The sequence below is a fragment of the Chaetura pelagica genome, unplaced genomic scaffold (assembly GCF_000747805.2).
Source record: "Chaetura pelagica isolate M959 unplaced genomic scaffold, ChaPel_1.0 scaffold585, whole genome shotgun sequence".
Classification (NCBI taxonomy): domain Eukaryota; kingdom Metazoa; phylum Chordata; class Aves; order Apodiformes; family Apodidae; genus Chaetura; species Chaetura pelagica.
Window position 1 is genome coordinate 1,069,043 of NW_009953404.1, and position 11,557 is coordinate 1,080,599.

Below are 11,557 nucleotides of genomic sequence, written 5' to 3' on the forward strand. Positions count from 1 at the left end.
CAGTCTGGGATGTCTGGTGGGTCTCCCACATTGTGGCATCTGACTGGATATCTTCCACCCAAGGACTGGCTGGTCCTGTTCGACTTATTAGAGCTGACAGAGCCGGAGCCAAGCACTTGGCACCCACACACTCACCTGAGTCACATCCTGCCCAGCTCTGTCAGCCCTTCCTCCCCATGTCCCTTACTTCACACGTTACTCAGGCTGCCAGCCTCTTTCCCACCCTCCCTTTCCAACACTGCACAGATGTTTGTGGTCACAGTAGGCTCATGCATAATCCATTTGTTGTTGCCATAGATGATTGAATCCCATCTGGAAGGGATGCACAAGCCAGATCCTGGGATCTACCAGCTGTGCTTGGAACGCTTGGGTGTTCAGCCTCAGGAATCCATACTCCTCGACAACAGCAGCCAGAGCCTAAAAGCAGCAGCCCAGCTTGGCATGAAAACGGTGCAGGTACAAAGCAACCCAACCAGGACAGGCTTTGGGTGTGGTTTCTAAGCCCAGAAGCTGCATTTGACTTGAAGGGCTCAGGATTTTCAGTCTCAGTGGCAGACTTGTGTTGTTAGGCCTTCAGTTTCAGCCTGTCCTTATTCCTACAGGATGTGGCAGGGTTCAAGGGCGGGATCACTGGGAAAGTCTGCACTGGCCTCTTCTGTTCACACCTCTAAATCCTGCAACCAGGGCAATCTTGGAGAAGTGGCTTCTCCTTTATGGACCTCAGTTCCCAATTAGAGAATCACAGAATCACAGACTGGTAGGGGTTAGAAGGGACCTCTGGAGTCCATCCAAGCCCACAGAAACAGCCCTGACAGCATGGCTGAGACAGCCACATCTATATCAGATGTATTTAATACATTTCTAGAAGCTCTGAATAGTCCTGGATCATCAGCTGGGAACTGGGTAACTCCCAGTGGGTTAGTGGGAAGAGTGATCCTTGCCCCCATGGACTGCTCACAGGGAGTTCCAGCTCCTACCCCAGCCCAAGCTCATGGTGCCAATGCCACTAACAGGTCTTTGGGATGGGGACCAAGAGGGAAGGCTCAGTGGGTGTTGGAAATGGCAGGGAGTGACCCGTGACTTCCTGTGACTTGGTGGATCCCTGCTGTTGGACTTAAAGATAAATGCAGCACAAGTGTGTAGAGCTCTTTCTTTCCTAGGCTATTGTATCTTCTAATTGTGACCCAGTGTTTCTCCCTCCTTCTTGCTTCAGATTGATGATCCAAAAGTAGCACTCCAAGAGCTGGAAACCTACCTGGGTTTCCCTTTGCAAGGGTTTGTTCCATATACTCGTTCAGTGAGACAAAGCACGGAAATCCCAAAAGATCGTCTGCAAAAGTACCTTGAAAATCTTTTTGGTGACCAGGCAAGAGGTACCTCAATGTTTTTTCCCCTGGAAAGCTCTCATATTCCAGAGCCATTGGCTCTTTCCATCATACAACAGATGGTTTGGAAAGTAGTATGAACAAAAGGCTCCTAATCTCCAGGCAAACAGTGCAGCCATTCAGGTTTCAGTGATCCATCAACATTTTAGGACTTCCTCATTTGGGAGGATTTGAGCACAAGTTGCCAAAGAGATGCCAGGAATATTCCTGGCCTGGGAGCCATCCCTGAATGATTGCTGGGGTCCCCAGGGATTTGGGACACAGGAGCTCAAAGTGTAGGCTCATGATTGCTGCAGGTGAGATCTCAGAGCCAGGCTCAGGAAGGGAAAGTAAAAACCTGGAAAAGTGGTGGGAAATGATCCCAGCTTATGCTTCTGTCTGCTGACCCTCTGCTCCCAACGCTCCAGGCCCACTGGTGTTACGGCAGTTTGGCCACAGACCATCTACCAGGACCTATTCCATCAAGTTTGGAGATCACTTGTTGGTGCTGAAGAAGGAGCCCCCTGGCAACCTGTGTCCCTCAGGCCCGGCTGTTGGAAGGGAGTACAGGTGAGAAGAAGCTGGGCTCCTCATGGCAGCTGCCCAGGGAAGACTTGTAGGAGATCCCAGACAGTCCCATCCAAGGGGCAATGCTCTATTCCAGCCTTGGCTTTCCTGTTCCACATCACACACACAGTTCCCACTCCTGCCTCCCACATTGTCCTGCCCTGTGTTTTGCACAGCTCCACATCCTGGCCTGGGATCTGTCCCTTTGCTGCAGCCAGCACCAGTGGTCCTGGATGGAGGGAGGAGGCTGTGCCACTGCCCAGCTGCTGGTGCAGCTGGGGCCACGAGGCTGTGAAAAACACCCTCCTGCACCTGCACTGCTCCCAATCCAGGGAGCACTTCACAGCTCTCCCAGCACGTGTTGGGAGATGCCGGATCTCCCTGTGGCATCTAGCCCCTTGGCTGGGGGAGAGGTTGCAGCCCAGCACTGGAGCTGGCCAGCCAGGAGCTGTGCTGAGGGCTGAGGGGTCACACTGCCAACAGGGGTGCTGTCCCAGAGACCTCAGCACCAGAGCAGCAGGACATCTGTTGGGGCTGCTGGGACCTCCCCTGGGTTTTTCAGAGTGTGTTGGTCTCAGGACTATGTGCCATACAAAGATGTTGCTGTGTTGCTTTCCCCTTCCCCTAGCTGTGTTCTTTTAGTGTATTTAAAACTGAGCACAGGGCTTTTTATTTTAATACTGTGTCTGCCTAGCAACAATGCAGCTCCAGGATCGATTCCCTCAATCCTTTCTGTGCTGACTCAGCTCTTTGCCTCTCCCTGGCAGGGTACTGAAGGCCCTCTCTGAGGCTGGTGTTCCTGTTCCCACTGTCCTTGCTCTCTGTGAGGACCAAAGGTAATCTTGTCCCCCAGCTTTCCCTCTGTGCTTGACAACTTGAGGCAGCTTCCCCAAAGACAAGAAGAGGAGGGAAGAAGGAGCCAGACCTCAAAATGTGCACTGGTCTAATTAGTGTTTGTCCTCTCTTAGGCTAACAGAGCCTCCAGAGATTCCAAGGACAGTAACACTTTTATTTGACTTGTTTTAGTGTGTCCTTATTTTAGCAATTAATCAAAATACTTCCTTGCTTTGAAAAGCAGCTACAAAACAATGCTGTGGGGCTTCCTGCTGCCTCAGTAATCTCAGGTACCCTGTAAGGAGGTGACTTCTGTAGCTGCCAGTCCTCAGACTTGCCCCAAGGTTTACAGCCACAACAGCAGCAAGCCTGTGAGCAGGACACCCTGTGCAGAGCCTGCAGTCAGCACAGCCACGCTCAGCTCTCTGCTGGCTGCGGTACCCTGTGGTGACTTCTGTAGCTGCCAGTCCTCAGACTTGCCCCAAGGTTTACAGCCACAACAGCAGCAAGCCTGTGAGCAGGACACCCTGTGCAGAGCCTGCAGTCAGCACAGCCACGCTCAGCTCTCTGCTGGCTGCAGTGACACAGTCTCTGCACTGCAGCTCAACATGTGTCCACCTTTCCCGATGTGAGCAGCCTGACAGCCTGGCTGCAGAGCCCGCTGCAGGGGGCAGGGTTGGTGCTGGAACCCAGCCCCCAGCTCAGCTTCCCGGGGCTGGGGGGACCAGGACTGCTTATGCCACAGCCATGTACCACTGGCTGGCAGCCTGGGCTGGGCTGGAGCCACAGCTGGGTGTGGGACCCCAGGGAGCTGTGCTGCTGTGGCTGCTCCTCACCTTGCCAGGCAGGTGAGGCCTGTTGAAGGTGCATGTGAGATCTGAGGGGTGGTAGGTAGCAGGATTAACCTCAGACCTGCTGGTTCCACCTTGCTTCCAGCATCCTTGGCACACCCTTCTACCTCATGGAGCACTGTGCTGGCCGTGTCTACAGCGACGCCTCCCTCCCCGCGCTGCAGCCAGGCCAGAGAAGGGCTGCTTATGCTGCCATGAGCCAAGCCCTCTCCAAGATCCACAGCACAGACTTCAGAGCAGCCAAGCTGGAGGACCTCGGGGGGCATGGTGAGAGCAGGCAGTGTATCCTCTATCACTGTTTTCTTCTCCTGTGCTTCAGCATTACAAAGGATAGGCTCAGGAACAGGACTTGGGCCCAACTTGGGAGCAGCTGGGAAAGTGAAGCTGGGCAGCAGGGTGTCTGAATGCCCAGGCATGGTGGGAGAGTGTGCAGAGCTGCTTCAGATCCTCCAGGGCTCTGCTTGCTGTTAGTAGTTCCCAGAGCTCCCTGCCAGGAGCAAGGCCTGCACTCTGGGTGCAGGAAGAACTGGCTTGCTGCCATCTCTGATCAAACATCCTCAGCTCCCCTGGTCTCTCTGCAGGGCTATCTCAGCTTCTCAGAGTTGATGGAGATATGTTTTTGTCCAAGATCTGATTATTTCCACCAGAATATCAAATCCAGTGCCAGTTAAGAATCTATGAGACATAATTAAACGTTGGAGCTTAGCTCAGGGTGCTGGACTGAGCTCTCCTGGGCTTTTCAGCTTCCCCTGCAGGCACTTTTTATGCATCTCTTCAGAACCCTCTTTGTGCCTGTCCCTTTCCCGAGAGCCTTCATTCTCTTTCTACAGGTAATTACATTCAGCAGCAGGTTGAGACCTGGACAAAGCAGTACCGAGCTGTGGAAACTCACACTATCCCAGCCATGGAGAGACTCATGGAGTGGCTGCCTCTGCATTTTCCTGAGTCTCAGAAGACAACGGTTGTGCATGGGGATTTCAGGTACTGCTTGGTTCGCAGCACTTCCCTGGAGCACATCCAGGGAGCTGAGAGGGAGAGAGACAGTGTAAAGCAATGTGCAGATTCCAGGGAGGTGCTGAGTTGGGTTGGCACAGCAGCTGCAGAGCAGTGGGAAGGCTGGGCTCTGGGTCATGATCAGCATCCCCCAGGTAACAAAGCCTGGGGGGCCACAAACCCTCCATCCTGCACTGGCGTGTGTCAGTGCTGGGCCAGGGCCCCTTCCCACAAGGTTTAGCACACATGGTTCCTGTGGGACTGGAAGCTGGTGAGCTCTTTGCACCCTGGAAGGATGGCTGCCCTCTCCATTTCCTCCTCAGTAGGCTGCTGCCCTCTCCTGGGGCTCAGACTAGTGAAAGCTGAACCACACATGATCTACAGCCCGTGGAAGTGCAGGGCCTGGAGTTACTTTGTGCCTTTAAAATAACCACAAGATCCCCCTGGACAGTGAGTTGCCTGCTTCACTTTTTGGCTAGCCTGGTCTGTAACATCTGTTAATGATTCGAGAGAATAACTCTGTTTCACTCTTCAAAGCACAGGTCAGTTAGTTCATCATTAACTAGGGGCTTCAGTGTTGAATAATCTCCCTCCTCCCTTGCAGAAACTGATCTTCCACTTGTGCAGCCTCCCAAAGGACTCAGCAATTTTTTCAGAGAGTGAAGACCACTGGAAAGCACCCACTGCTGCTGAGCACTGGGATCTTTTCCCCCCTCTTCAGACTTTTCTGATCTCTTTTTCCCTCTGATACAGGATGGACAACCTGGTCTTTCATCCAGACAGGCCAGAAGTCCTTGCTGTCCTTGGCTGGAAGCTTTCAACTCTAGGAGATCCCATCTCTGATTTGGCGAATAACTGTATGGCCTACTTCCTGCCACCTCACTTTAGTGCTCTGAGAGGTACAGAGAGGGGCAAGGTCACATCTGACACATGGAGAGAGGAGTCAGAGTTCAGAAACAGATTAGCTCCTGCCCAGAGAGCTCAGCTGACAGCTGGACTCAATGCATCTCCTGCTGTGATCCCTGCTCTGCCCTTTCTCCCCTCCTTGAAGCACCCTCCATCCCTCCAGAGCAGAAGCATCTTTCTGCATGTGTGGTGGTCTCCCCAGCCCATTTATCTCCTCTCTGCCACCCATGTGGCAGATATTCTGCCACGTGCTCCTTGTCCTGCTTGGTACTGTCACCCTGCTTGTGTGTAAGGACCTTTTTTAGCAGTTGTGTCAGGGGTGGCCCCAGAGAGGAGGGGCCTGCTTCACAGCTTGCAACATTACATTTAAAATTGGATTCTTTTCCTCCTCACTTCAGCTGCAAATCTGAGGAGCTCTTCTGGGTAGGAAAGCTGTGAACCAAGCCCAGAAGAGGTTTGTCCACAAGGTTATACACTTGTTAAAAAGAACAATATAGGGGTAAACAGAGAGGAAAATCACTCCTTAGGGTTTAGGGGGAATTAGAAGGAAGATCCATCAGTCACTGCTTTCACAGGCTCAGCCCAAAGAAGCAAAGTGACCCATGTGCACTTCAGCCACGTGGGCTGGTGCCGAACCCCAGTTTTTCTGTGTGGAAACAGCAGAGCAGCAGGGCAGGTGCTGGCTGGGTGCAGGTGACTCTGCTGCCCCACAGCTCTGCCACAAGGCTCAGGCATCGCTCTGAGCTCCCCACTGCCTGCTGCCTCACCGGTGCCTCTTCACAATTTCCAGGCGTGAGGAAGTCTGATCTGGGGCGCTTGGGAGTCCCCACGGCAGAGGAGTATTCCCAGATGTACTGGAGCCAGATGGGAATGGAGCATCCTGAGAACTGGAATTTCTACATGGCCTTTGCCTTCTTCCGCCTGGCTGCGGCGCTGCGGGGGCTACGGACACGCTCTGCGGCAGGTGAGGAGCCCCAGCACCCCGGCCCTGCTCTGTACTGGTCTTCAGCCAGAGCACAGACAGACAGGCGCTGGTGTGGTGACACTCTGACATGGAGCATTTCCCTTTTTGCTGGGTGCAAGGTCTGCTCTGTTCCTGTTTGTGCACAGTTCAGAGCTCAGAGCCGCGTCCTACAGGTGGAGCTCTCAGACTTTCAAACTAGACACCACCTTCGAAAGCAGGGAGGTGGTGTGAACTCCCAGTGCTGTTTATCTGCCCACATCAGGTCTGGCCTGGGAGTCTTTATCAGAGAAAAACAAGATGTTATTTTCATATTCCTTAGAGAGGAGTCTCCCTGAGCCCTGCTGGGCTGGCCCAGACAAGGGCACATGGTGCTGTTTGGGATGTGACTACATAACACAGGCTCTTCCAGACAACAGTGTCCTCTTGTCCCCAGAAGAACCAGCCCCAGGTGAAGGCAGCCGTGAGGATGTAGAGTTTGTGGCCGACCTGGCTTGGGAGTTTGCCATAAAAGAAGGATTCCGTGTCTTTGACAGCCTCCCCACCAGGAAGCCTCTCACACGACGTTACAGCACCTGGTCCAGATGTGGGCCATTCAGGAGCTACGGAACCTGGCCTTGTCCTGGGTCAGCTCCTGAGCCCAAAGTCCCCCTGGTCAGTTCCCCCACCAGCCTGATGGGGGTGGCCCAGGGTCTTTGCTGCAAGCTGGAAAAGATCATGGGTGTCCAGTGGAATGTTCTGATTTCCCAGCCCAGATGGATGCCACATCTTCTAGAGCTGAAGGTGAGACATCTCCCTCTCTAAAGCAGCTTTGCTTTGCTGCAGCTACACCAGGGCTGGAGATTGTGGCGTTCTCTGAGTGCCCTTCCTTTCCTGATCACATCAGACACTTGGCACTCCTGGAGTCCAACAGGTTGGAGAAAAAGGGCTGGGTTCCCATTGCTGGCCACATTCAAGTAACAGTTCAGACTCTGGGAAACAGCACTTTCAGAAGCTGGCACTCCCTTCTGAGATGAGCAGATTAATGCCACCCCAGCTATAGCTGCTGGTGCTGCTCCACAAAGGTCCTGCCTCCAATGCTGTTGGAAAGCTTGGCTGGGCTTGGGATTTCCAACACCTGCCAGTCCAGTGCTGGCTCATTCCCTTCCTCTGGCAGGAGGAAGCCTTGCTGTTGCCTCTGTGTGGGAAAGGCTGAGTTAGTTCTCTTTGTTGCCTCTTTGAGAGGTTGCTCAAGTAGGGCAGGGAGCTTCTTGCACCTCCACAGCTTCATTTCCTCCTCTGTGCTCTCTTGTCCTGCTCTCCCTGGCAGGGGCTCTCCCTGCAGACATCTCTGTCAGTGAACAATTGCCTGTCAGTGATAAGCCAAGTGTGGTTGGCAGTGCAGGCTCTGGGGTGGCACTTGGACTTCAGCCCTGCCACTGTCCTGGGCTCTTCTGTGCAGAGCAAGTGCTGCTGCAGCCCTGACCCCTCAAAAGGGAAGGACATTGGTCATTCCTGGGGTGGTGCTGTGGAAGCAGAAACCAGCTACCAGCTGCCCATAATGGCAGAAATGGCAGTAGCATCAGGTCTTGGACTGTAGAGTTTTAATTATGCATCTCTTTCTGCAAGGCAGGTCAGGGCAATAGGCAGGTACCAGGACACCTGTGTTCCCTGCCCAGGCTCTGCAGTCTCTCTGGTTTCTCTTTGCTCCCTCCCATGTTGGTGCAGCTCAGTGTGGCTCAGCCTGTGGCTCTGGGCTGGCTGGTGTTGCAAACAGATCTGCTGGGAGTGGTGTTGTACGTAATAATTCACAGTGTGTCATGAAAGCAAACTTCCCTCTCCTTGACTTGCTACTGAGGTGATGTTCTTAATATATTCAAATGATATTATTAACTTCTGGGTTACTTAACAGCCCTTTAGCTGCCAAAGCAAACAAAAAATAATCCCATTCATTGTAGAGCCCTTTAGAAGCCTTGCCTGGTGCTCTGGCAGAAACCAGCAAACCCAGCATTTCAGGGTGCTTAGCAGCTGATCCGCTGAGGAGGTGGAAAAGGAGGGGAAGCAGGAGCTCTAGGGAATCTGAAAGTGCTGAGATGAGCAGATCTCCTTGCCCTACTTCCAACACTCATCTTCAGATGCTGGGAGACCAAGGCTCCAAACATCAGGACTGCCACAGTCTCAGACTCTGTGCCCTGGGCTTGTGGTAGAGACACTGTCTGGGCAGGAGCCAGGAGTGGCTGTGGGAGGGGGCCAGTCCCAGGGCAGGGGGGTGTGGGAGGATTTAATGTGTCTCGTCCTCTTCCATCAGGCAGAGAGAGCCAGGACCAAAGCAGCAGGGCTGATGATGCCTGGACAGGCCATGGATCAAGAGCACCAGGTGAGCAGACACGTGCACCAAACATCTGGCCCTCTCTGGCCCTAACAAAGCCACCCAGGGACACATCTTCCTTCAGGGGCCTCCTCCACACCAGGAGTGAGGCATTCCAGTCTGGGGCCTTTGAGCACCAGGGGTGAGTTCTCCTGTCTGGTGTGGGATCCCAGGTGAGGACATTGCCCCAGCACTGCTTTCCCCAGGGCATTTAGAAGGGTCTGGGCCATTTGCTGCCATCCTTCCCAGGTCCTGCAGGCCCTTGGGCTGTGATCTCACTCTCACACAGGTCTCTGGAGCAGAGCATCTCCCCAGCACAGACCCAGCCTGCTGCTCCACTCAGACCTGAGCTCCATGTCTGGCTGAAGGTCCCATGTGGTTCACAGGACAGTGCTCTCCAACCTGGAGCTGAGCCACCAGCTGCAGCACTGGGTAGCCTCAAATGGGAGACTAAGCCTGGGAGCTTCTGGATTTCCATGGAGTTTGTTGTTTTCTTATATCTGGACTCAGTGCCTTTACTGCTAGGCTCAACAGGTGTGGGGCAAAATCCACCCCTGGATCATGAGGCTGCAGGCAGTCTTGAAGAGGTCAGGGATGACCAGGCTTGGGATGCAGGATTTGGCTTTGGGAATAAAGAGAACAAAAAAGAGTGTCTGTCATTCTTCAGCACACAATCTTCAGCAGGCTGCAGACTCTAGAAGGACTCCAGTCAGTGATGGGGTGAACTGAATCAGATCATCAAGGCCTTGGGGAGGCTCCAAAGCTGAGGCAGTGCCTGACCCCTGGAGCTGAGAGGAACTGGAAGAACTCCATGGTCCCATGACTGCAGTGGATCTCTCTGGGTTTCTTTGGGGATCAGGGAGGATGTAGACTGGATCATTAGGGGCCCTCAGTGCTTCACAGAGGCCAGCAGCAAGGAGAGAACTGTAGGAGCAATCGTGGGAACAATTCCTGAGCTTTTTAGGTATGGTCCGGTATTAATTCAATATTAAAGTAATGGGCACATTTATTTTAATTCTTCTTCAGCTTCTCCAGGATGGATGCAGCCTCAAAAACCACTTTCACAAGGCCATGTCCATGTGCCCAGGGTCACCAACACACTCCTGCTCTCAGGAGCACAAGGGGTGCTGCAGAGGAACCTGGGGGTGGCTGTGCTGGTCCTCAACACCAGGACCATGGGGCTGTAGGGGAAGCCTCCTAACCTGAGCTTTGGCTTGTCCAGGCTCCAGGGTGAAATTCTGCCTCAACCCCTGGCACTTGGCTCTGCTGTGGGAGGGAGAGGGAGCCTGTATCTGCACAGCCCAGATAGTTGGGATTATTTCCTAGCAAGCACCTGGCACTTCACGCCTCCCACCAGCTCAGCTTTCAGGCAGGCTCAATCCCTGCCTGCTACTGCAGGGCTGAGAGCCTGAGGCAGAGAGCTGGGCCTGTCAGGAAGGTGTTGCCTCCATGGCCTGTGGTTTTCGTGCTACTGGGTTTGTCTGCTAAGCCCCAGGAAAGGGAAGGGTCCTGCTCAAGGGGAGCAAAAGCATTAACACAGGGCTAATGCCCAGTGTCATTGGTTGGTTGTCCAGTTATCAGCAGAAGACACAGAGGACAGCATGTGGGAGCTTAGCCCCGAGCAAGGCTTGGCTGGAGCTCAGCACTGAGGTGCCCTGTGGATACACAGCCTGACTGATCCCTCTGGGAGACACGGTGCACACAGGCACTTCCCTGCAGGTATAAAAGGTCTTTTTGGCAGGTCCCAAAAGTGGTTTAATGCATGTGGGAGGGACAGCCTGTTGGAACAAGTGCTCCTCACTAGTACCACCTCCTGCAGGGCTGCCCAGGACCCACTGTCTGGGGCACAAAGGGGAATCAGTCACAAGGGGGACATGTGCAGCCAAGGATGAGAGAGGCTGAGATCCAGCACAAGAGGATTTCTTTTCAGCTGATCTAGGAAACAGGCAGCCTAATCCGAGTCCCTCTGGATAACCTTGGGCTCTGCCCCTTTGGGCTTCATGCTCCCTCCTTTCAAAATGGGGCTGATATTCCCCTCCTGAGTGCAGTGCCTGGAGACCTGCACATGCAGGAACCACCACTGTGCTACCACCAAGACTTTCAGCGACCCAGGTCTTTCAGGACAGTGGGTTAAACTATTTTTGAATGGACATACTCTGAAGTTTTTCTGCCCTCCCCCTCCATCCACCCCCAGTTACACTTCACAGACCCCTCATGAAAGGAGCCAAAGAGGTGCTGTCAGATGCAGGGTAGTTATCACAGGTTTACTTTGGAGGTTAGAAATTCTTTGTGTTTTTGGTCTGTGGCTTCCTTAGCGATGATAACATGAGGACACCTCCGTTCCCTGCATGTGACTCTGCACACTGAAATTGCTCAAGCCATCTTAAGCAAACAAGCAGCAAGCTTTATCCTTTGTTGTGAGCAAAAAGCCTCTCATTTTTAACATTCCCCAGTAATGTCCCTTTTGTGAGAGCACTTTCCTGGCTTTGGTCCACCCCGCCTACACACAGTGGGCTCTTTCTTTGATCCCTGGGACTGCACTAATGTCTGTGTGTCCAGGTAAGGGGGGTGCCCAACCCTTTACCTCCTCACACCGCTTCCCCTGCAAAACCTGCCAGTGCAACACAAGTGTTTCTGGTTCTGCTCTGCCCTTCTCCTTCTTGACGGGCGGGCACGGACACGGACACGGACAGACAGGGACAGACACTGCTGGCCACCCGTGGCCCCAAACCAA

The 11,557-nt window shown here is 53.5% G+C and overlaps 2 protein-coding genes across 2 annotated transcripts in view; both read left to right on the forward strand.

Annotated features, from left to right (window-relative positions):
• The window catches only part of ACAD10 (acyl-CoA dehydrogenase family, member 10), a 13,281-nt gene extending 3,271 nt beyond the window's left edge, over window positions 1–10,010 (forward strand). Inside the window, exons 4-14 of the mRNA XM_009998456.1 lie at window positions 298–456; window positions 1,214–1,373; window positions 1,793–1,934; window positions 2,699–2,767; window positions 3,702–3,883; window positions 4,447–4,597; window positions 5,363–5,508; window positions 6,306–6,479; window positions 6,928–7,062; window positions 8,764–8,832; window positions 9,937–10,010. Coding sequence (XP_009996758.1) covers window positions 298–456; window positions 1,214–1,373; window positions 1,793–1,934; window positions 2,699–2,767; window positions 3,702–3,883; window positions 4,447–4,597; window positions 5,363–5,508; window positions 6,306–6,479; window positions 6,928–7,062; window positions 8,764–8,832; window positions 9,937–10,010 — 1,461 coding nt within the window. The remainder of the gene's footprint in view (window positions 1–297; window positions 457–1,213; window positions 1,374–1,792; window positions 1,935–2,698; window positions 2,768–3,701; window positions 3,884–4,446; window positions 4,598–5,362; window positions 5,509–6,305; window positions 6,480–6,927; window positions 7,063–8,763; window positions 8,833–9,936) is intronic.
• The window catches only part of ALDH2 (aldehyde dehydrogenase 2 family (mitochondrial)), a 12,150-nt gene continuing 9,760 nt past the window's right edge, over window positions 9,168–11,557 (forward strand). Inside the window, exon 1 of the mRNA XM_009998428.1 lies at window positions 9,168–9,191. The gene's annotated coding sequence lies outside the window, so the exon portion shown is untranslated. The remainder of the gene's footprint in view (window positions 9,192–11,557) is intronic.